Source organism: Mesoplodon mirus (assembly GCF_964341445.2).
Source record: "Mesoplodon mirus genome assembly, chromosome: 4".
NCBI classification, from domain to species: Eukaryota; Metazoa; Chordata; class Mammalia; order Artiodactyla; family Ziphiidae; genus Mesoplodon; species Mesoplodon mirus.
Window position 1 is genome coordinate 96,598,966 of NC_138979.1, and position 21,421 is coordinate 96,620,386.

The following is a 21,421-nucleotide window of genomic DNA, read 5'->3' on the forward strand; positions in this document are numbered from 1 at the left end:
GACAATGTTAATCCCATGTAATTTAACACTCCAAATGAACCTAATTAGTTTAATCAGGTTTAATTAGACATCTCTTTGGGATGTCTCAGGGGCCCTTTGAAGCATCTCAAAGTTAGCTAGAGGTCAAAGGAACTTCATTAGATTTTGATTTGGGAAGTTTCTCCAAAAATATCCAAAAGGTTTTAAAATACTTGGTCAAATAGGATCATAGGTCACTGTTAAACAATACTTCTTCACTTAATCAAAGGGACAATAAAAGATTTCAAAAGCAAATATGGAATAGATCACTTAAAGGGTAAAGAAACTTAAAATCTGTTATCAAATGCAGATGGACCGTTTAAGAAAACTTCGTCCTCTTAACAGAGAGAAAAGCAAAATTCAGATTTTGTACCAGCTTATGTTTAAAATTTATTTACTCAATTAAATTTATTCTAAATTTAGGCAATCCTGACCAGGCACAAAACTGTTTTCTCAGGGTTCCTTTTCGATAAACCTTCCATAATTTTCTGTACTCAAATTAGTTTGTCCCTTTTTTTTTCCTGTCCAGGAACAATCAACTCTAGAAAAAAATTACTTTCTTTTCCCTTAACAAAGCGCAATTCAACTCCTCGTACCTTCTTTTACTAAAAACACACATCCTACTTTGCTACTGTATACTAAAATGTTTCCCTTATTATTTCTACTAGCTTTAATTACATATTTAAATTAGAATCCTCAACTCTTAAAAATCTTAATTTCTAGTGAAAACTAAGAAGTAAGCCAATGATGAACTTTTACATTAGCATTCTGTAGATTGGCAAAATAAAATACCAATAATAAATTCTAAAAACGTGTTTCTTATAGAAAATACCTCAGTGTGGCACAAAATGTATTTATTAATAATTCTAAATACCTTTATTTTCTCTGTAAAAGGAAGCCAGCCAATGTTCAGTAATTAATGTTTCAGTATCTTATTTTATTTGGGAATGACCTAGCTATTCAATAAACTTCCAACATTTAACTTAATTTAGCACAACTCTAATGTTCAAATTACCAAATATATGGAGAGATTTTTTTAAATCGAAGTATAGTTGATTTACAATATCATGTTAGTTTCAGGTGTACAGTGCATGATTCAGTTATATATATATATAGAAAAGGAATATATATATATATATATTCATATATATATATCCCTTTTCAGATTCTTTTTCCTTATATGTCATTATAAGATATTGAGTATAGTTCCCTGTGCTATACAGTAGGTCCTTGTTGGTTATCTACTTTATATATAATAGTATGTATATGTTATCCCTCCCTCAACCCCCCTTTTCCCCTTGGTAAGCCTAAGTTTGTTTGCTATGTCTGTGAGTCTGTTTCTGTTCTGTAAATAAGTTCATTTGTATTATTTTTTTAGATCCCATATATAAACAATATCATATGATGTTTGTGTTTCTCTGTCTGACTTACTTCACTTAGTATGATAATCTCTAGTCCATCCTTGTTGCTACAAATGGCATTATTTCATTCTTTTTTATGGCTGAGTAATATTCCATTGTATGTATATACCACATTTTCTTTATCTGTTCATGTGTTGATGGACATTTAGGTTGCTTCCATGTCATGGCTATTGTAAATAGTGATGCAATGAACATTGGGGTGCAGGTATCTTTTCAAATTATGGTTTTCCCTGGATATATGCCCAGGAGTAGGATTGCAGGATCAAATGGTAGCTCTATTTTTTGTTTTTTGAAGAACCTACATATTGTTCTTCATAGTGGCTGCACTAATTTACCTTCCCACCAACAGTGTAGGACAATTCCCTTTTCTCCACACCCTCTCCAGCATTTATTATTTGTAGACTTTTGATGATGCCCATTCTGACTGGTGTGAGGTGATACCTCATCATAGTTTTGATTTGAATTTCTCTAAAAATTAGCGATGTTGAGCATATTTTCATGTGCCTTTGGCCATCTGTATGTCTTCTTTGGAAAAACATCTATTTAGGTCTTCTGATCATTTTTTTATTGGGTTGTTTGTTTTTTTGATATTGAGCTGTATGAGCTGCTTATATGTTTTGGAGATTAATCCCTTGTTGGGTGCAGTGTTTGCAAATATTTTCTCCCATTCTGTGGGTTATCTTTTCATTTTGTTTATGGTTTACTTTGCTATATAAAAGCTTTTAAGTTTAATTAGGTCAAATTTGTTTTTTATTTTTGTTGTTGTTGTTGTTCTTATTTCCATTGCTCTAGGAGATGGATCCAAAAAGATATTGCTGCAATTTATGTCAGAGAGTGTCCTGCCTAGGATTTCCTCTAGGAGTTTTGTAGTATCCAGTCTTACATTTAGGTCCTTAATCCATTTTGAGTTTATGTTTGTATATAGTGTTACAGAATATTCTTATTTCATTCTTTTACATGCAGTTGTCTAGTTTTCCCGGCACCACTTATTGAAGAGGCTGTCTTTCCTCCATTGTATACTCTTGCTTCCTTTGTTGTAGATTAATTGACCATAATTGTATGGGTATACTTCTGGGCTTTCTGTCCTCTTCCATTGATCTATATTTCTGTTTTTGTACCAGTACCAAACTGTTTTGATGACTGTAGCTTTGTAGTATAGTCTGAAATCAGGGAGCCTGATTCCTCCAGCTCAATTTTTCATTCTCAAGATTACTTTGGCTATTCAGGGTCTTTCGTGTTTCCATACAAAGTTTAAGATTTTTTATTCTAGTTCTGTGAAAAAATGCCATTGGTAATTTGATAGGGATTACATTAAATCTGTAGATTGCCTTGGGTAATATAGTCATTATGACAATGTTGGTTCTTCCGATCCAAAAACATGGTATATCTTTTCATCTATTTGTGTCATCTTTGATTTCTTTCATCAGCATCTTACAGTTTTCAGAGTACAGGTCTTTTGCCTCCTCAGGTAGGTTTATTCCTAGGTATTTTATCCTTTTTGACGTGATGGTAAATGGGATTGTTTCCTTAATTTCTCTTTCTGATCTTTCATTGTTAGTGTATAGAAATGCAACAGATTTCTGCATTAATTTTACATATTAATGCAAATTTATAATGCAAAATTCTGCATATTAATTTTGTATCCTGCAACATTACCAAATTCATTGATGAGCTCTCACAGTTTTCTGATAGCATCTTTAGGATTTTCTATGTATAGTATCATGTCATCTGCAAACAGTGCCAGTTTTACTTCTTCTTTTCCAGTTTGGTTTCCTTTTATTTCTTTTTCTTCTCTGATTACTGTGGTTAGGACTTCCAATACTATGTTGAATAAAAGTGGTGAGAGTGAGTGAACATCCTCATCTTGTTTCTGACATTAGAGGAAATGCTTTCAGCTTTTCACCAGTGAGTATGATGTTAGCTGTGAGATTGTCATATATGGCCTATATTATGTTGAGGTATGTTCCCTCTATGCCCACTTTCTGGAGAGTTTTTATCATAAACAGATGTTGAATTTTATCAAAAGCTTTTTCTGCATCTATTGAGATGATCATATGGTTTTTATTCTTCAATTTGTTAATGTGGTGTTTCACATTGATTGATTTGTGGATATTGAAAAGTCCTTGCATCCCTGGGATAAATCCCACTTGAACATCGTGTATAATCCTTTTAATGTATTGTTGGAATAGGTTTGCTAGTATTTTGTTGAGGATTTTTGTGGCTATGTTCATCAGTGATATTGTCCTATAATTTTTTATGTGTGGTATCTTTCTCTGCTTTTGGTATCAGGGAATGGTGGCCTCATACAATGAGTTCAGAAGTGTTCCTTCCTCTGCAATTTTTTAGAATAGTGTCAGAAGGATAGGTGTTAACTCTTCTTTAAATGTTTGATGGAATTGTCTTGTGAAGCCATCTGGTCCTGGACTTTTGTCTGTTGGAAGTTTTTAAATCACAGGTTCAATTTCAATTCTTGTAATTGGTCTGTTTATATTTTCTATTTCTTCCTGGTTCAGTCTTGGGAGATTGTACCTTTCTAAGAATTTGTCCATTTCTTCCAGGTTGTCCATTTTATTGGCATATAGTTCCTTGTAGTAGTCTCTTAAGATCCTTTGTATTTCTGTGGTGTCTGTTGTAACGTCTCTTTTTTCATTTCTAATTTTATTAATTTGAGCCATTTCTCTTTTGTTTCTTGATGAGTCTGGTTAAACATTTATCAATTTTGTTTATCTTTTCAGACAACCAGGTTTTGCTTTCATTGATCTTTTCTATTGTTTGCTTAGTCTATATTTCATTTATTTCTGCTCTGATCTTTATGATTTCTTTCCTTCTACTAACTTTGGGTTTTGTTTGTTCTTCTTTCTCTAGTTGCTTTAGGTGTAAGGTTAGGTTGTTTATTTGAGATTTTTCTTGTTTCCTAAGGTAAGCTTGTATTGCTATAAATGTTCCTGTTAGAACTACTTTTGCTGCCTCCCATAGGTTTTGGATCATAGTGTTTTCATTTCATTTGTCTCTAGGTATTTTTTGATTTCCTCTTTAATTTCTTCAGTGACCCATTGGCTCTTTAGTAGCATAGTTTTTAGCCTCTGCCTGTTTGTGTTTTTTGCAGTTTTTCTCTTGGAGTTGATTTCTAGTCTCATAGTGTTGCAGTTGGAAAAGATGCTTGATATGATTTCAACTTTCTTAAATTTACCAAAGCCTTCTTTGTGGCCCAGCATGTGATCAATCCTAGAGAATCTTCCATGTGTACTTGAAAAAGTGTATTCTGCTACTTTCAGATAAAATGCTCTATAAATATCAATTAAGTCCATCTGGCCTAATGTGTCATTTAAGTCCTTTGTTTCCTTTTTGATCTTCTGTCTGGATAATCTCTCCATTGATGTAATGTGGTGTTAAAGTCCCCCACTATTATTGTGTTACTGTCAACTTCTCCTTTTATGTCTATGTTAACAATTACCTTTTATATTGAGATGCTCCTGTGTTGGGTGCATATAAATTTACAGTTGTTATATCTTCTTCTTGGATTGATCCCCTGATCATTATGAAGTAATCTTTTTGTCTCTTGTCATAGTCTTTATTTTAAAGTCTATTTTGTCTGATATGAGTATTGCTACTCCAGCTTTATTTTGATTTCCATTTGCATGTAATAACTTTTTCCATCCCCTCACTTTTAGGTTGTATGTGTCTCTAGATGCGAAGTGGAGCTTTTGTAGCCAGCATATATATAGTCTTGTTTTTTAATCCATTCAGCCAATATTTATCTTTTGGTTGGAGCATTTAATCCATTTACATTTAAGGTAATTATCAATATGTATGTTCTCACTGAAATTTTGTTAATTGTTTTGGATTTATTTTTGTCAGTCTCTTTTTCTTCCTTTCCTCTTTTTTTCTCTTCTCATTTGATTTGATGACTTCCTTTAATGTTTTGTTTGGATTTCTTTTTCTTATTTGTGTTATGTCTATTATAGATTTTTGGTTTGTGGTTACCATGAGGTTTTGACATAGCAGTCTATATCTATCTATCTATCTATCTATCTACCTATCTATGTATCTATATCAGTCTCTCTCTCTCTCTATATATATATATATGTGTGTGTGTGTGTGTGTGTGTGTGTTAAGTTGTTGATCTCTTAATTTCAAATGCATTTCAAATATCCTGCATTTGTACTCTCCTCTCATGATTATTGGCTTAGATATCATATTTGTATATGGATGATTTCCTATCTTTACTGTATATTTGCCTTTACTGGTGAACTTTCCCATTTCATAATTTTCTTGTATCTAGTTGTGGTCTTTTATTTTCAGCCTAGAGAAGTTCCTTTAGCATTTGTTGTAAAGCTGGTTTGGTGCTACTGAATTCTTTTAGCTTTTGCTTGTCTGTAAAGCATTTGATTTCTCCTTCGAATCTGAATGAGAACCTTGCTGGGTAGAGTATTCTTGGTTGTAGGTTCTTCCCTTTCATCACTTTAAATATATCATGCCACTCCCTTCTGGCCTGCTGAGTTTTTCCTGAAAATTCAGCTTATAATCTTATGGGGATTCCCTTTTATGTTATTTGTTGCTTTTCCCTTGTTGCTTTTAATATTTTCTCTTTGTCTTCAATTTTTGTCAATTTGATTATAATATGTCTCAGCGTGTTCCTCCTTAGGTTTATCTAGGGAACTCTCTGTGCTTCTTGGACTTGGGTAACTGTTTCCTTTCCCATATTAGGGAAGTTTTCAGCTATTATCTCTTCAAATATTTTGTCAGGCCCTCTCTGAGTTACAAGAACTTTTTAACAAAGAGTTAGAAAATATAAAGAATAACCAAGCAGAGTTGATGAATACAGTAACTGAAATGAAAAATACACTAGAATAAATCAATAGCAGAATAAATGAGGTAGAAGAATGAATCAATGAGCTGGAAGACAGAGTGGTGGAAATCACTGCCATGGAACAGAATAAAGAAAAAAATAATGAAAGGAAATAAGGACAGTTTAAGGGACCTCTGGGGCAATGTCAAATGCACCAACATTTGCATTATAGGGGTCCCAGAAGGAGCAGATGGAGAGATTATTTTTAAGTAGGCACTTCTAAAACATAATTATTCCTAAAGATTCCACCCAAAAGCTCTTATCTCACTTAATTTACTTATTAAAAATTTAATCATACCAAGTTATTTTTCTTGCCGACAAATTTGCAACAGACATAATATCTTATTTGACTTCTATTAAACCTAGGTACAAAGAAAAGTATTACACTTAATGTTGATGACTCTAAAGATGTGTCTATATTAATTAAACTGACAAACTTAAAATAACTTTAATAACCTTAATAGCTTTAAATCAGTTTAATACTGAGTGTCTCCCAGTTCACAGGAACCTGAAATTCATTTGGGTTAGTTTCTCTATATTTCTGAGAAATTTTATAAGTGCTAATTTCCTTTATGCCAATTAAGTAGAGCTCATTTACAAATTAATTTTGATAGTACCATCCAAAGGTAGAGAAATATATTTATAATGCACACATAGACATATAGATAGACACAACCAGTTATCTAATATCTTCATTTTAAAACTTAGTCATGAATCAGGTGTTACAATATAAAAATCACTAGAAGTGACCCTTGAGAAAAAGATAATCCAGGAAATAGAAAATATTTATTTCAAATTCTAAATATCTTTTTTATACTCACTTATTTAACAAATATTTACTGAACACCCATTACCTATCAGACACTGGTTTGTGGTACAAAATGCCATGGTAATGAAACACACTCCCATCCAAAAACAACAAAAAAAAATCATATCTGCCCCCATGGAGCTCACTTGAAATTACATTGCATCATAAAAATAAAAAGCACAATCTGACAAGAAAATGGAGCTGATAAAAAGTAGTTCTTAGGAATCGAGAATATGATGGGTGAGTAAATATCTTAGCAGAATGGTTAAGCAATAGACCGAATATGGATAAAAAACAAACAGTTAGGAAGATCACAGCATTCAAAAGTAGAACAAAAATACAGAAAGGTTAACAATAGAGAAATGTTATGATATGGAAGATGAATTCAGATAGTCCATTCTTCACTACAAAAGGAATTCCAGAGAGAATATGAAGGAAAAGAGAGAGAGCAAAGAACACGTTACAAAGTTGAATGAAAATTCAAGACTTCAGACTGAAATGGCCCACCAAGGGCCATGAATGAATGAACGAATAAAGACCCACAGCTTAGTGAAACCTGTGAACTCGAAAGACTGAGAAAACTCTGAAAGTTTCAAAAAATAAAAGTTACACAAACAGTTTATAAAGGGACTAGAAATCAGATTGGCATCAGATACATCATTTGGTGGCCCGTGGTCCTAGAAGGAAGTGCAGAAATACCTACAAATGTCTGAGTGTAATGACATTAAACCAAAATATATACCAGTCAAAATATCATTCACATGCAAGTTTAAATAAAAATATCTTGGCATAAGCAAGAACTTCAAAGATCTACTGGCTACAGACTTTCTCTGAAAGAATTACTGCAACAAAATAAAAAAGGTGTCCAGAGGAAAGTGTGGGATATAAAAAAATTGATTAAATACTACTCAACAATAAGGAGAAACAAGTTACTAATATGCACAACATATGCATGAATCTCAAATCATTATTCTAAGTGAAAGAATCCAGACCCAAAGTCTGTGTATGGCATGGTTCCATTCATGTGGCATTCTGGAAGAGGTAAGAAATATAGGTACAGAAAACAAATCAGTGGTTGCCAGTGACTGCAGTGAGAGGAAGGGTTGACTACATTGGGGCACAAGAGGATTATCTGGATAATGGAACTGTTCTATATCTTGATTGTGGTGCTGATTATACAACCATATTCTTTTCTCAAAATTCATAAGACTGGGCTTTTCTGGTGGTGTAGTGGTTAAGAATCCGCCTGCCAATTCAAGAGACACGGGTTCAAGCCCTGGTCCGGGAAGATCCCACATGCCGTAAAGCAGCTAAGCCCATGCACCAAAGCTACTGACCCTATGCTCTAAAGCCCATGAGCCACAACTATTGAAGTCCGCACACCACAACTATTGAAGTCCGCGCACCACAACTATTGAAGCCCGCGTGCCTGGAGCCTGTGCTCTGCAACAAGAGAATCCACCACAATGAGAAGCCCTCACACCACAACAAAAAGTAGCCCCCACTCGCCACAGCTAGAGAAAGCCCATGCGCAGCAGCGAAGACCCAACACAGCCAAAAATAAATAAATTAATTAATTAAAAAAAAGAATTCATAGGACTATATACCAAAAAGGGCAAAAAATAAAGCACTGTGTAAATTATGCCTCATAAATAAATAAGTAAATGCATATAAACACAAATACATTAGTGCTAATATGGGGGTGAGAACAATGAAGACTAAGAAAACTAGTTAAGTGTATATTTAAATCTCAATGTTAAAAAATTTTAAAGCAATCTTGAACTAAAATCTTTAATGATTACAACATTGGAGGTGGTGAGAGGTAAAAGTTTAGTGAGAATAAAAGTAATTTACTGAGACTATTCCTTTATTTACATGGAGAATAGCGATATAAATATATTCTAAATGTTGATAAAAGATATGCTAAATATTTTTAGATTAACCCCTAGAAGAATAGAAATGAAGTTTATAACTTCCAAAGCCAATAAAGAAAAGAGTAATAGAAAACAATGTAATAAGAAAGTAAAATAGACATAACTGAAAAGTTTGGTTAAAAGAGGAAAACTAAAATAAAATTGCAAAAATAATTTCAGACACATTAGTCATCATAATAAATAAGAATATGTTAAATTTTCATATTATAAGACAGACCCTAAGAACTGATTAGAATTAAACATAAATGTTCACAAGTAAAGATCCAGCTATATGCTGCTTGCAAAAGACAGACCTAAAATTAAATGACACAATATGATCATCTTGTGAGATACAAAAAAATACAATAGTTAACGTGATTTAATATTCATTTTTAATAGAAGATGAAATAAATGTAGTTTGGTGAGACTTAGAGGAAAACTTCATTAATTTGATAGAGGGCAATACCACAAGCCTGTAGAACATCCTCCTTAATGGTGATACACTAAAAATAGAGTCACTGCTCAATTCAATATTATTATTGCAGGTTTTAGTCAATATAAGAAGAGAAAAAAAAGAGAAAATTTTATATGATGACACCTGTAGAGCTAAAGGTGACAGCTAATCTCAGTCTAATACTTGCTTCTATCAAGATTCTCTTTGCCTATTAAATGACTTTTTATTTCAATAATTGCATGAGTGCATTGTTCTAAACAGTTTTCTTCCTGACTTCTTGTTCACATGTGTTAAATTAGCTGTTGAAAATCTATTGGTGCTCACTACACATCAGCCTGCCTTCCATCAGCCAGCAACTGTATCTTGGTTGAATGACTGCCAGAACTCACTTTGCCCACATGTGGAGGGCCAGAATTAATACCCTCTGAGGGTAATTCCTTAACTGATGACTGATGAGAGAGAGTTAATAAATGCCACAACTTCCCTCCACTTCCCATCCTTGGCTGGGATAATTCAGAGGCATGTATTTTGCACTTTTTTCTAGAGTTTGTTTCCCTACGGGATTATGACCCAGTCACCCACTGTGGTAGCTGGCTTGATACTGCATCTTTCATTGGCTATTTTACTTTTCCTGTATCATTTGCCTCTCTAACCCATGTTCCTTGTTTCTCCCAATAACCTGCTTACACTGGAATCCTTGGTACAGAGTCTGCTCCTGGGGAATGTGAGCTATGCATAGGCATAAATGATAATAATCATTGGTATTTAAATGCTTTTTATTTGCTTAACTTTTTTAATGCTAGCAGAGTCTGCAACTTATTTTCAAAATAATTTAACTGAGTAAATAAAGAGAAAGCAAATGTGGCAAAATGTTGAAAAGACAGAGTTATTCCATTTTGATAGTTTTACAACATTTCTTAAGTTTTTAATTTTTCAAGATAAAAAGTTGGAGAACATGCTGGATGACTTCTGGTTTGAAGATGGCAGCATAAAAGTGACATTTCCCTCTTCATGGAAGTCATCCAAAATCAACAAGAAGAAGAACAAGCAATTGAAATTTCACTTTCAAAAGAGAAATTGGGAAGTAAACAAAATTCAATACCACAAAACAGGTAGAAGGACTTCCCAAAAGAAGAAGAAAAATAAGGAGGGAGGAGCAAAGGAACAGGAAAAACAAATGGCAGATGAAGGACATTCTCCAGAGGAATGATACCATGGAATAGGAGTAAAATATAACTAAATGTTTTACTACACATTTAAAAACTTACTGATGTGCTTCTGTGAATGAAAACCACAGAGAATAAAAGCAAAAGCTTAGTGAAGAGTCCTACTGAAAAAATGTGAAAAAGATAGCCATCAAGAGATATGAAGGTGAAACTGGAAGAAATCCAAGAGAGAATAAGACACTGATGAAAAAAAGATAGTAAGGATAGAAGGAAAGGAGAAAATGAGCAAAATGGAAATCAAGAAAAAGTTTTAAATGTTAGAGAAAATGATGGTTAAAATAGGCAAAGAAACTCTATAAAATTGAAGCCCCCAAAGAGGCAAAACCAAAATAATAAAAAGAAACACATATTTTTAAATATAATTTTATTTTATTTTATTTATTTATTTATTTATTTTTTTTTTTTCTTTGTGGTACGCGGGCCTCTCACTGTTGTGGCCTCTCCCGTTGCGGAGCACAGGCTCCGGACGCGCAGGCTCAGCGGCCATGGCTCATGGGCCCAGCTGCTCCGCGGCATGTGGGATCCTCCCGGACCGGGACATGAACCCGTGTTCCCTGCATTGGCAGACGGACTCTCAACCACTGCGCCACCAGGGAAGCCCTATAATTTTATTTTTAAATATAGTTTTCAAAAATAGTTTTCAGAATGGAACTTCTTTAGACTCTTTCATTTGTAGTGTCTAAAGTGCAATGAGGCTTGATAGGAATTTCTGTTTCAGTTGCACCTTAAGAAGGATTGTCTTCTTTTTTAAAATAAAGCTACCAGAGTAAGTACATCAAGGGAAGGCTATGAAACCAACCAGGACCCTGTGGAGCCTTCCCAGGAACAGACACCCCACGCTCTGACCCCTGTGTTCCCTGCCTCTTGTTTTAGGAAAGCTTTAGCTTCCTAGGCCTTCCCTGAGTTTCAAAGAGCACATTTAATCAGAGAAGTAAGAAAATGCAGAAACAAAGGAAAGCAGTCAAACCAGACAAAATAATGATAGTTTAGCCATAAAACAAAGTTAAGGACCTTTAGTTCTTCCTCAAGGCCTACAGATAATATTCTGAACCACATCCTTGGGTAGTTTTGCAGATACTAAAACTCCCACCAGGTGGAAGAAGTTAATTGCATGCTGACCACAAGCACATAGACCCCAGGTGGGTTGGGACCAGAAGGTTGTTGATGTTAACCCCAGTAATACCACCGTATTACCTCACAACCAGCCAATCAGAAGAATGTCCACAAGCTGATCAGGCACTCTACAACACTCACCCCTAATGTTGCCTTTAAAAACCCTTCCCTGAAAGCCACCAGGGAATTCAGGTCTTTTGAGCATAAGCTGCCCATTCTACTTGCTTGGCCCTGCAATAAATGTCGTACTTTTCTTCACCACAGCCTGGTGTCAGCAGATTGGTTTTGCTGTGTGTCAGGCATTCAGACCCAAGTTTGGTTCAGTAACAACTGTGAGGAATTTCACAAAATACGTCATGATATTATAGACAAAAGAGAAATAAGGACTGGGTAATTTTGGATTTGTAACAACTGAGTAACAATATCCAAAGTTTGCTTTTAACATATCATTGTTTTCTAGTGGTGAACCACAGGTTTATGTCCCTGCTACTCTTCTGTTCTGTACATTTCTTATTTTAATAAGGATATGGATTATATGTAAAAGAGATTAACCATCAACATAAAGCTGGAAGAGGTAGCCAACACAACAGAAAACATAATCAGGAACCAAGAAGATCTCAACAATCAGCTGACTCAGACAAGATGAAATGTAATAGGAGTAAATGTGAAGCCCTACAGGTGGATTCAAAATTCCAGCTATAAAGATAAACTTTGGAAGACATATGGCTACATAGTAACACACTTTTTAAAGACCCAATTAATTAATTTCAAGCACAATATGAATCAGTGTATGATTACCAAATAGCTAATGAAATCTTAAAGGCTGTATTTTAATAGGTGCGGCATGTCAAGGACACAAGAAGTAACCACTCAATGTGCTTGTTGAACAACACCTGGAGCATCATGTTCAAATAAGGACAAAAATAGTAAATGGACTATAAACCTAGGTATCATAATAATGACTATCTCTCTGTGGAGATGGAGTTTTACTAAGCATTTTCACTATCACGCTAAAGCTTCATAGTTTGCTTTAAGATTGATAGAATGGTTATCCCTGTTTTACAAATGAAGACCTTAAGAGGTTAAGTAACTTGTCAGTTTCTCACAATTAGTAAGTAATGGTGTTGAGACTTGAGATATAACAAGAATAATATTAAAAATTCAAACATACTGAATGCTCTGTCCTTTTTATGTCTGAAAATGTCTATTTCGCTTTCACATTTAGCACATTTTTGCAGATCACATATTTCTATGTTGGCAGTGAGTTTTATTTTGGGGTTTTTTTGTCATTTAAAAATTTCATTTAGTTTCCATTGTTTCTGTTAATAAAATCTTATCATTTCTCCTTTGAAGATAATGTATCTTTTTTTCTCTGGTTGTTTTAAGATTTTTCCCTTCGTCTCTAGTTTTTAGCAGTCTGAGTGTAATGTGCTTACGTGTGGTTTTATTTGTACTCTTTGGAATTTTCGAAATCTTTAAAAATCTGTGAGTTGATCTCTTTTATCAGTTTGGGGAAATTCTCCACCATTATCTCTTCAAATGCTGCTCTGCCCCAATCTTGCTGTCCTCTCCTTCAGAATTCCCATGTCTCTTATACGGTTTTGTTTTTTCCATTCTGTTTGCATGCGTGTGTGTGTGTGTGTTTCGGTTTGGATATTTTCTTTGGACTTCCTTCAACTTCATTAATCTTGTCTTCTCTTAAAAACATTCAATGAATTTTTAATTCCAGACATTGTATTTATGAGTTCCAGAATGCATCCTTTATTCATTTCACAGATCCTGATTATTGGTGAAATTTTTATCTATTTTGTTCATCTTTTCTTTTAATTTCTTGAGCATATTTATAATATTATTTTAAAGTCCTTTGTCTCTTGACTCAATTTGTGGGTCATCTGTGTGTCTGTTTCTATCATGCACTTGGCTTGGCTTGCAGTCTTTTATTGTACACTAAGCATTGGGTATTAAGTAACTGTAGAGCTTTAGATGGTATTATTGTCCACCAGAGATGGTTCTCCCTTTTTCCATTTATCATGAGGGACTGAATACCATGACTTAATCAGTGATTGAACTGGATCTCAGCTGGATTACAGTTTTGGTAAGATTAGCCCACCTCTAGTTCAGGCATGGTCATCGTGGGTTTTTAGTTAAGAACCTAGGTAGTCTCTATATCCTCAGCCATGAAATAGGAAGAGAGAGTTAATTCTGTGCTTTGAATGTTTTGAGGTTAACTCTTTAACCTCCAATAACACACATCTTCAAAATCTGGCATATTGTCCTGAGGGGAAGACCAGCCAGGTATTTGTGAGATGTTGTCTCCTAGTCACTGTTTAAGAACTATAAGAGACTTTGTGCAGCCCTTTAGAAGTTTCTGGCCCAGCCCTACCCCAGCCTTCCATACCACCGCAGAACTCTATAAATATCCCACAGTAAAAATTGGCTGCCATGTACATGGGGCTTGTCTTGATTTTACACCACTCTATGTGACTGTTAAAGCTCTGATGGTTCATGTCTTCTCTAGTAGAGTAATTTTGCCTATGCCAAGCCTGATTCTCAGTAGTACCCCAAATCAGTAAATACTTTCAAGGGATGAAGATAAATGGAGATTGTCAGCTCACAAAGGAAGGGCTCTTCCCTCTATGGAATTTTCACTTGTTCCCATTGTTTCCAATATCCTTAAAAATATCATTTTTGTAATAAAGAATACCATTTTGTAATTTACCCAGTTTTTTCTAGTTATTAAAGTGGAAACATTGGCCTGTAAGACCTACTACATCCTACTCAGAGCAAAAGCCTCACGTAGATTATTTTAAAAGCATCTTTATTCTTCTCACACACACACAAAAAGAAATACCCAAAACAAAACCTCCTAGAAAAGTTAAAAATGAAACACTGGAAAAAGTTAATAATGGAAGAAGATATTCACTAAAAGAAAGCGGATATAGTAATATTCATATCAGACAAATTAAAGGAATAAAGCATTAAAAGGAATAGACTACCTACTGATAAACCATCCAACAGAAGGTGTAATAAGTCTGAAGATATATGTACCAAAAACTTTGCCTAGAAATATATAAAGCAAAAATGTTCAGATGATCTCAAGGACAAACTCACAGTTTTTCACTTAAAATCCACAATACTTTAATCCTCCCTTCTTAGATAATAATAGCTAAATCTGGCAAAAACAATTAGCAGATAATATCAGGAAAACATTAGTGATTATGACGTGTGTGTGTGTGTATGTGAGAGAGAGAGAGAGAGAGGCAGAGGGTGCATGCAACAAATCAAGACTTTACATTCAAGTGTAGGTACACGTGGAACATTTCCAAAAATTTTCCACATGCTAAGTCAAAAATGAAATATCAACAATATTTAGGTCCTATTAACCTTTCCACTGTCCCTCACCCCACTGATGTCCTTTCTTCCCTTCTTACCTAACTAAATACTGTGGTCAATAGTTATAGTTACTTCTTTGCATTCATCTTCAACTCCTTTTACAATTTGCCAAGTAACTAATTAAAAGTAATTAAAATAATTAAAAATAATTCTCCACCTTTCCCACATCTGAAAGTGTTCAGCCAAACATACATAGAGAAGGCATTCAACCATGCTAACTTGTCTCATTTTTAGTTCATAAGTACATAACTCAAATTGACCTTCTGTCAGGCAAACAGTTTTCCCTAGTCCTTTATTTCTACCACTCACGAAGACACCTATTTCCACCTTTTTTCTCTTCATATCTCCAACACTACATCCCCATCCTCAATCTCAGATAGTGATTTTGCTTCTTATCTCAATGAGATAATTAAGGCAATGAGAACTTCCACAAACTCCCACCACTACATCTACCCAAATACCAACATAATTTCCCATATCCTCTGCTCTCCCTTCTGTGCTCCTTTTTAACGTGAACTTTGCCAAGCACTTCACAAACATAATTTCACTTACAACTCTAGTGATGCCTCTGAGATTGGTGTTCATGGTACCATTTTACAGCTGAGAACACAGGTTCAAAGTCACATAATTAGTAATTGTTGCAGCACTATGTTACCTACCACCTTATTACTCAAAAGGCAAATCCATGATCATGGTGTAGCATCACCAACATCTGTGATGTTATTAGGCCCCAGACCTAATAACAAATCAAAATTTGCATTTGTAAAAGATTCCCAGGTGTTTCTTATTTCCTTCAATATTTGAAGAACACTGCTATGTAGGCCATTCTGTTCTTTCCCATGGACTTTCCACTGTAATATATTGGTACCAATTACTTCAAAATACAGTTCGTTCTTAGACCATATTGTAGTAGCACTCAGTCTTTCTCTCTAAGAAAATTTTATTAAGAATGACAGGTCTTCCCAAGGTACTAACTAATTCAAACCTTCCATAAGTTCTATTAGTGTTTTGTGGTCTTAAAATGAAATTTCTGATAGTGTCCCTTCTTTTGGTATGATTGATTTGATTAAGTTTGGATTCAGTTAGTCTCAGCAGTCAGGATAGGAGCTTAGTGGTAGCAGAACAAAGAATTGGGGATTACCAGCTTTAGAAGAGCCAGTTCTTATTCTAATCATTCATTTTAACTATTAATTTCTCATTCACATAGAAATCTGGGTTTAATTAAAAGCAGAACTAAATTTTGCAAATTTGATCTTGCAATATGAACTTACTTTAAGGTATATTGTTAGTGGTGAATATTGAGAATCCACCCATGGAAAAGGTTTGAGAGCCTAGAACTTTTTTTTTTCAATTATGGAATAAAATGCTAGTTTCTTTGTTTAGTACAGAAGTCTAACTTACAGTAACTATTCTGATGGAAAGATTTTGGTGAAAGGGTGGGGAACTGACACTGCGTCACTAGTACTTCTGCTAGCATTTTTCCCATTAGAGCACAGTGGCTCCAAACAAAGAGGAAATGATATGGGTGAACCACAGCACCCTTCATTTAACATGTACACTAAGAGGAAAACACAATGAGCTCTTGCAAAAGTTTTCTCCCTGCTACATTTGACCTCTCCACCCACATTTTGAAAGAAGCATATGCATTTCATATGTCATACATAACACTGACCTCACCAAAGTGTGAATTCTTTACCACTTTGATTTTATTATTTCAATGTGTTGAATTTTTAACTGACAGTACTGTACTTTATTCCTTTATGGTAACAGGTAACAATGCATTCCTTGGCTTTTCTTTTCTCTATGATTTTCATACTGGTAGTGTTGGTTGGTTCATTCCTGGTTCATTTATGAAATTTATGATAATTTGAAATAATTAGGTTCATTAACACATTTATGACTTAAGGGGTAAAACCACATCACTCACATCATTTGTTAAGCAACTATAATATTTAAATGAACTCATAATTACCCATCAATTATTTCAGTCATCCTCAAAGTTTTGAGTTCAATGTATTACTTCCTGACAGACACATAGTAAAGATCTGCTTACACTAGCATAGCCACTTCATCTTAATCTCTTTTGTTCTTTTTCTTCTTCGTATTCTTAAAACATTCCCTAAGGTAACCCTTTCCTGCAACCAGGGTGGTCTTCTCAAGGTCCTTCTCAAATGCCTTGTTACCCAACGTCACCCCTCTGTATACTCCATTGGCCTTAATTTTTTTTTGATGTCTGAACTCTTGCAAATCTGATCAGTTTTTAAGTGAGCCTTCTCTGATTACCTCATCCCACAGTCTCGGTTTCATCCTTAAAGTTTTATTTCTGATACAATCTATTTGCGTCTTTATCTTGTATTAACTTTTCAATAGATGTTAGATTGTTCACAAGTATTACCTACATATGTTTTATCAACCTATCTGATTATAATTGGTTACTAAAGTCAGCCACTGTATCCTTTCAACCTCTCTTGAAATTTGTAGTGTTTTTCACAGTCTGCAAAAAATATATCTTGAAGCAATGCATGAATAAATGAATAAATGGAAAATAGATTTAGGTTTAAGAAATCACATCTTTTTCCCACTTTATGGAGATAGATTAATCTATCCTTTCATACCTTAATTCATATAATTTAAAATAAGAAACATAATTTGAACAAACTAAGAAATGTCTTAAAGACCTCACTTAAACAAATAAGGAACTTTAGACTCAACTGGAACGTGGGTCACTGGAGATTACATATATAGTTGTAGTCTAATTCATTATTTCATTGCCCAGAGCAAGCTGCAAATTCCATAATTATCTTCAAAGAGGGTAGATATTTAGTCCTACCATGAGCCTTGAAAGGATGAAAAGGTGAATACTTCTGAACAGCTCAATTAACCTGCTCTCCCTAGAGAAGCTGTGTGTAATGCAATGAATGATGTTTGCCTTATTCTTATTCTTTCCCTTTTACACTGAATGTAGTATATTGTATACATTGTATACATTCTTTCCCATTTACACTGAGTAATATATTTTATATATTGTATACATTCAATAAAGTAATATACTCTCTTCACTGTTCTGCAACTTGCTTTCCTCACTTTATGATATGACCTGTAGATATCTTCACATCTGTATGGAGATCTTGCTCATTTATTTTTTACAGCTTATAGTATTCCATCAAATAGGAGTGCCATAGTTTTTTCAACAAGTACCTGACCGCTAAATGCACAGGTTGTTTATAATCTCTAAATTTTACATATTATGCTATAATCATTAAACCTGTACATATATTTTTTGTGCTTATGTAGGAGATTGTGTAGAACATATTCTCAGGAGAGGGATTGCTGAGTCAAAGAAAAGTGTCTGTATTATTGGTAGATACTGTCAGATTCTTCTCCATAATGGGTTGTATGCTTTTGAGCAAGTTTTAAAGTAGAAAAATTATATGGTTCATTACCTTTCTTGCCCATTCTAACTCCCAACTTAATCTAACTTTGGTTCCACTCAAAATTTTAAAATACAGGTTCCTTGCTAACTAGTTCTTTAATCTCTGTCAGAGATAAATGCCTACTTGCCTCCAGTATTTCAAGCTAGTATCTAATATCTTTTAATGGGTAATGTCAAAAATCAATTCAAGTGACTTTCTTCAACTCTTCTACGTTTGTCATCAGCATCACAATCTGTAGATCTGATTTGTCTACCTGGTAACTGGTAATAATTGTCTGTGCCAGAATCTAGTACAAACTTCTCAGATCACCTGTTTTCTCTGCTCTATATTAAGATATCCTTAATAATTAGCATATGCTTTTAGGCTGACTGACATGGCTGATTAAATCATTATAGTTCTCCTTTAAGACAAGACTCCCTGTCTACCCTCATGCATATTTACACTGGCTGCAATGAAAAATTACCAAGTCTTTCCTTATCTGGGTATGTTTCAGTATATGGAAAAGGTAGACTCTAGCATGCAGAGACCTAAGCCTTCTATTGCATTTAACTAGAGGTCATGGAAAGAGCTCTGAAATCAGAAGCAAAAGACCTAGGTCTGCATCCTCTTCCTGTACTGTTTGTTTTTTTTTTAATTACAGCTTTATTGATATAGTTCATATACCATACAATTCACCCATTTAGAGTACAATTCAGTGGTTTTTATTAGATTCATAGATGTGAACAACTATCACCTTAGAGCAAGACTTACTCTTAGAAAAAGTCATAGAGTTTCCTTAACTTTAGTTTTCTAATCTATAAATTGTGGGAAATGTTACTTAGCTCATAAAATGGTTTGTGAGGATGATGTGAAATAGTGTACATGAATGAATTTGAAAACTCTAAAGCCCTGTTAGGTAAAATGAGATGGAATATTCATTTCCTCTGACTGGGGCAAGCTATAACAGTATCCTAACCTTCTCTCATACATTTTTACCTCTCTGCATGTTTAAGGTGCATTGCTAGGAAAAAGAAGGGGTATCATGCCTTTTGTGAAGAAAGAAAGAATTTAAGAAAATATTTTATCTTCTGTTTTAGATATAGACTTCAATATGACAAAAATTTTAAAGAACCCAGAAGGATATACAATGCCCGCATCCAAGGAAGAATCAAGATTATCAGGACTACCAACAAAGGTTTGGAGTATAATAATTATAAAAAATGTCCTTCTTTAATTTCCAATATAATTAATTGAACAGTTTCACATGGACGATGTTGGTTATTACACTCTTGATATATATTTTAGAAAAAAATTAATAATCAGAAGAGATTTATTGGAGAGGTTAATCTTAATATTAAAGTCATATTTATTTCTGAAACTATCCTCATCTCTAAGGAAAATGAATAGCATTTATCTTTTCCTCATACTTCTGGCACTGCTTCTCCTTGCGTTGACATACAGACATGGTTCTGATCTCAGTAAGCATCAAAGTGCAGAGAAAACTTCAATGGCACTTTCAACAGTGGTTGACCTGTCCCTACCTCTTAAACCATGGTCCTGGAATAAGTGACCATATGTAGATACTGTTGATCTTAAGTCTTGAATACTTGCTTTCTCCACATTTTTGAAGGTGCCTCCCAAACAGAGATCCTATGGATTTGCCACCTTGTGTTGCTTTAGCCAAGATTTGATGAGACCATTGGCTTGAACTTCTGAATTTGATCTCTTAACTTGTTAGCCAATTGGGTTTTTAATCTGTTCCAGTCTTTTTTGTTAAAATTTTGTCTGAATTATCTAGTCAAGTCTGACTGTTATTTTAAATTTTAAATTATGCCTATACAAAAACCACTTTCTGAAAGTCAGTATTCATATATTTCCTGGTCTTTAATAATCCAGTATATAGAATTTCTTCCAACCTTCACAGTGTTGCCAAGGATGTCCGTACTTAGGATAGAAATTGGCGACTCTAGGAGTCCATCTGGGGCAGATGGCAATATTGCACCATCTTGGCTGCAGGGGGCGGGAGGCAGGGGAGTGCATTCTATTACATTTCCTTGATTGCTAAATTTAGAAATCAAGGAAATGTAATAGAAATTGTATATCTGATCTTCAGCAAGCACTAAAAATGGTCTTTTATAGTTTGTTTACAAGTTGAAGAAATATGGACAGATAGATTTGTAACTGACAATAACTTTTTTCAGATATCACTATTAAAAGATAGAAAGCAAATTGCAGATATGTCTTTGGTAGTACACTGTATTGCTGCATCATTGGCCCTGTCTCATGCACAATATTTTATCAACAACTTTGATAAAAATATGGTTGCCATTTTTCATTAGCCATGTAGAAGTCATAAAACCTGGAAGAATTATGAATATATTGGATGACCAAAAGTTTACAACAGGCAGGGGTAACAGGCCTGATCTTAGAAGATAAACTGTTACTGTGGAAAAAGTATAGAGGTCCAAAATTACAACTGCATAAGTATAGGTTAATAAAGCCTTGCCTTGGAGGCCGCTGAAAAGATTTGGGAATCACTTTTAACAGTAGGCTCTGTATATGTCAAAAGTAGAATGTTGTTGACCCCCAAATCTACTGTATTCATGGGCTGTTTAAACATGTGGAATCTACTCTGTGCTGATTAGACAATAATTCATTCTGGAGCCCTGCTTTCAATCTGCTCTTGCCTGATTGAACTATGCTTAAAAAAAAAAAATCATAGTTTCTCATAGAGGAAGAAGGATCTGTGTACTGTGGTTTTCTTAGTTTAAAAACTGGTAACTGCAGAAAAAGAACAGGAATGTCTGTTTCTA

The 21,421-nt window shown here is 34.3% G+C and overlaps 1 protein-coding gene across 1 annotated transcript in view; it reads left to right on the forward strand.

The window, feature by feature from the left end:
- The window catches only part of FAM227B (family with sequence similarity 227 member B), a gene marked incomplete at its 3' end in the record, with an annotated part of 241,992 nt that overhangs the window by 174,162 nt on the left and 46,409 nt on the right, over positions 1-21,421 (forward strand). The window contains 1 exon segment of the mRNA XM_082620108.1: positions 19,706-19,803. Within this exon segment, the coding sequence (XP_082476234.1) occupies positions 19,706-19,803 (98 nt within the window).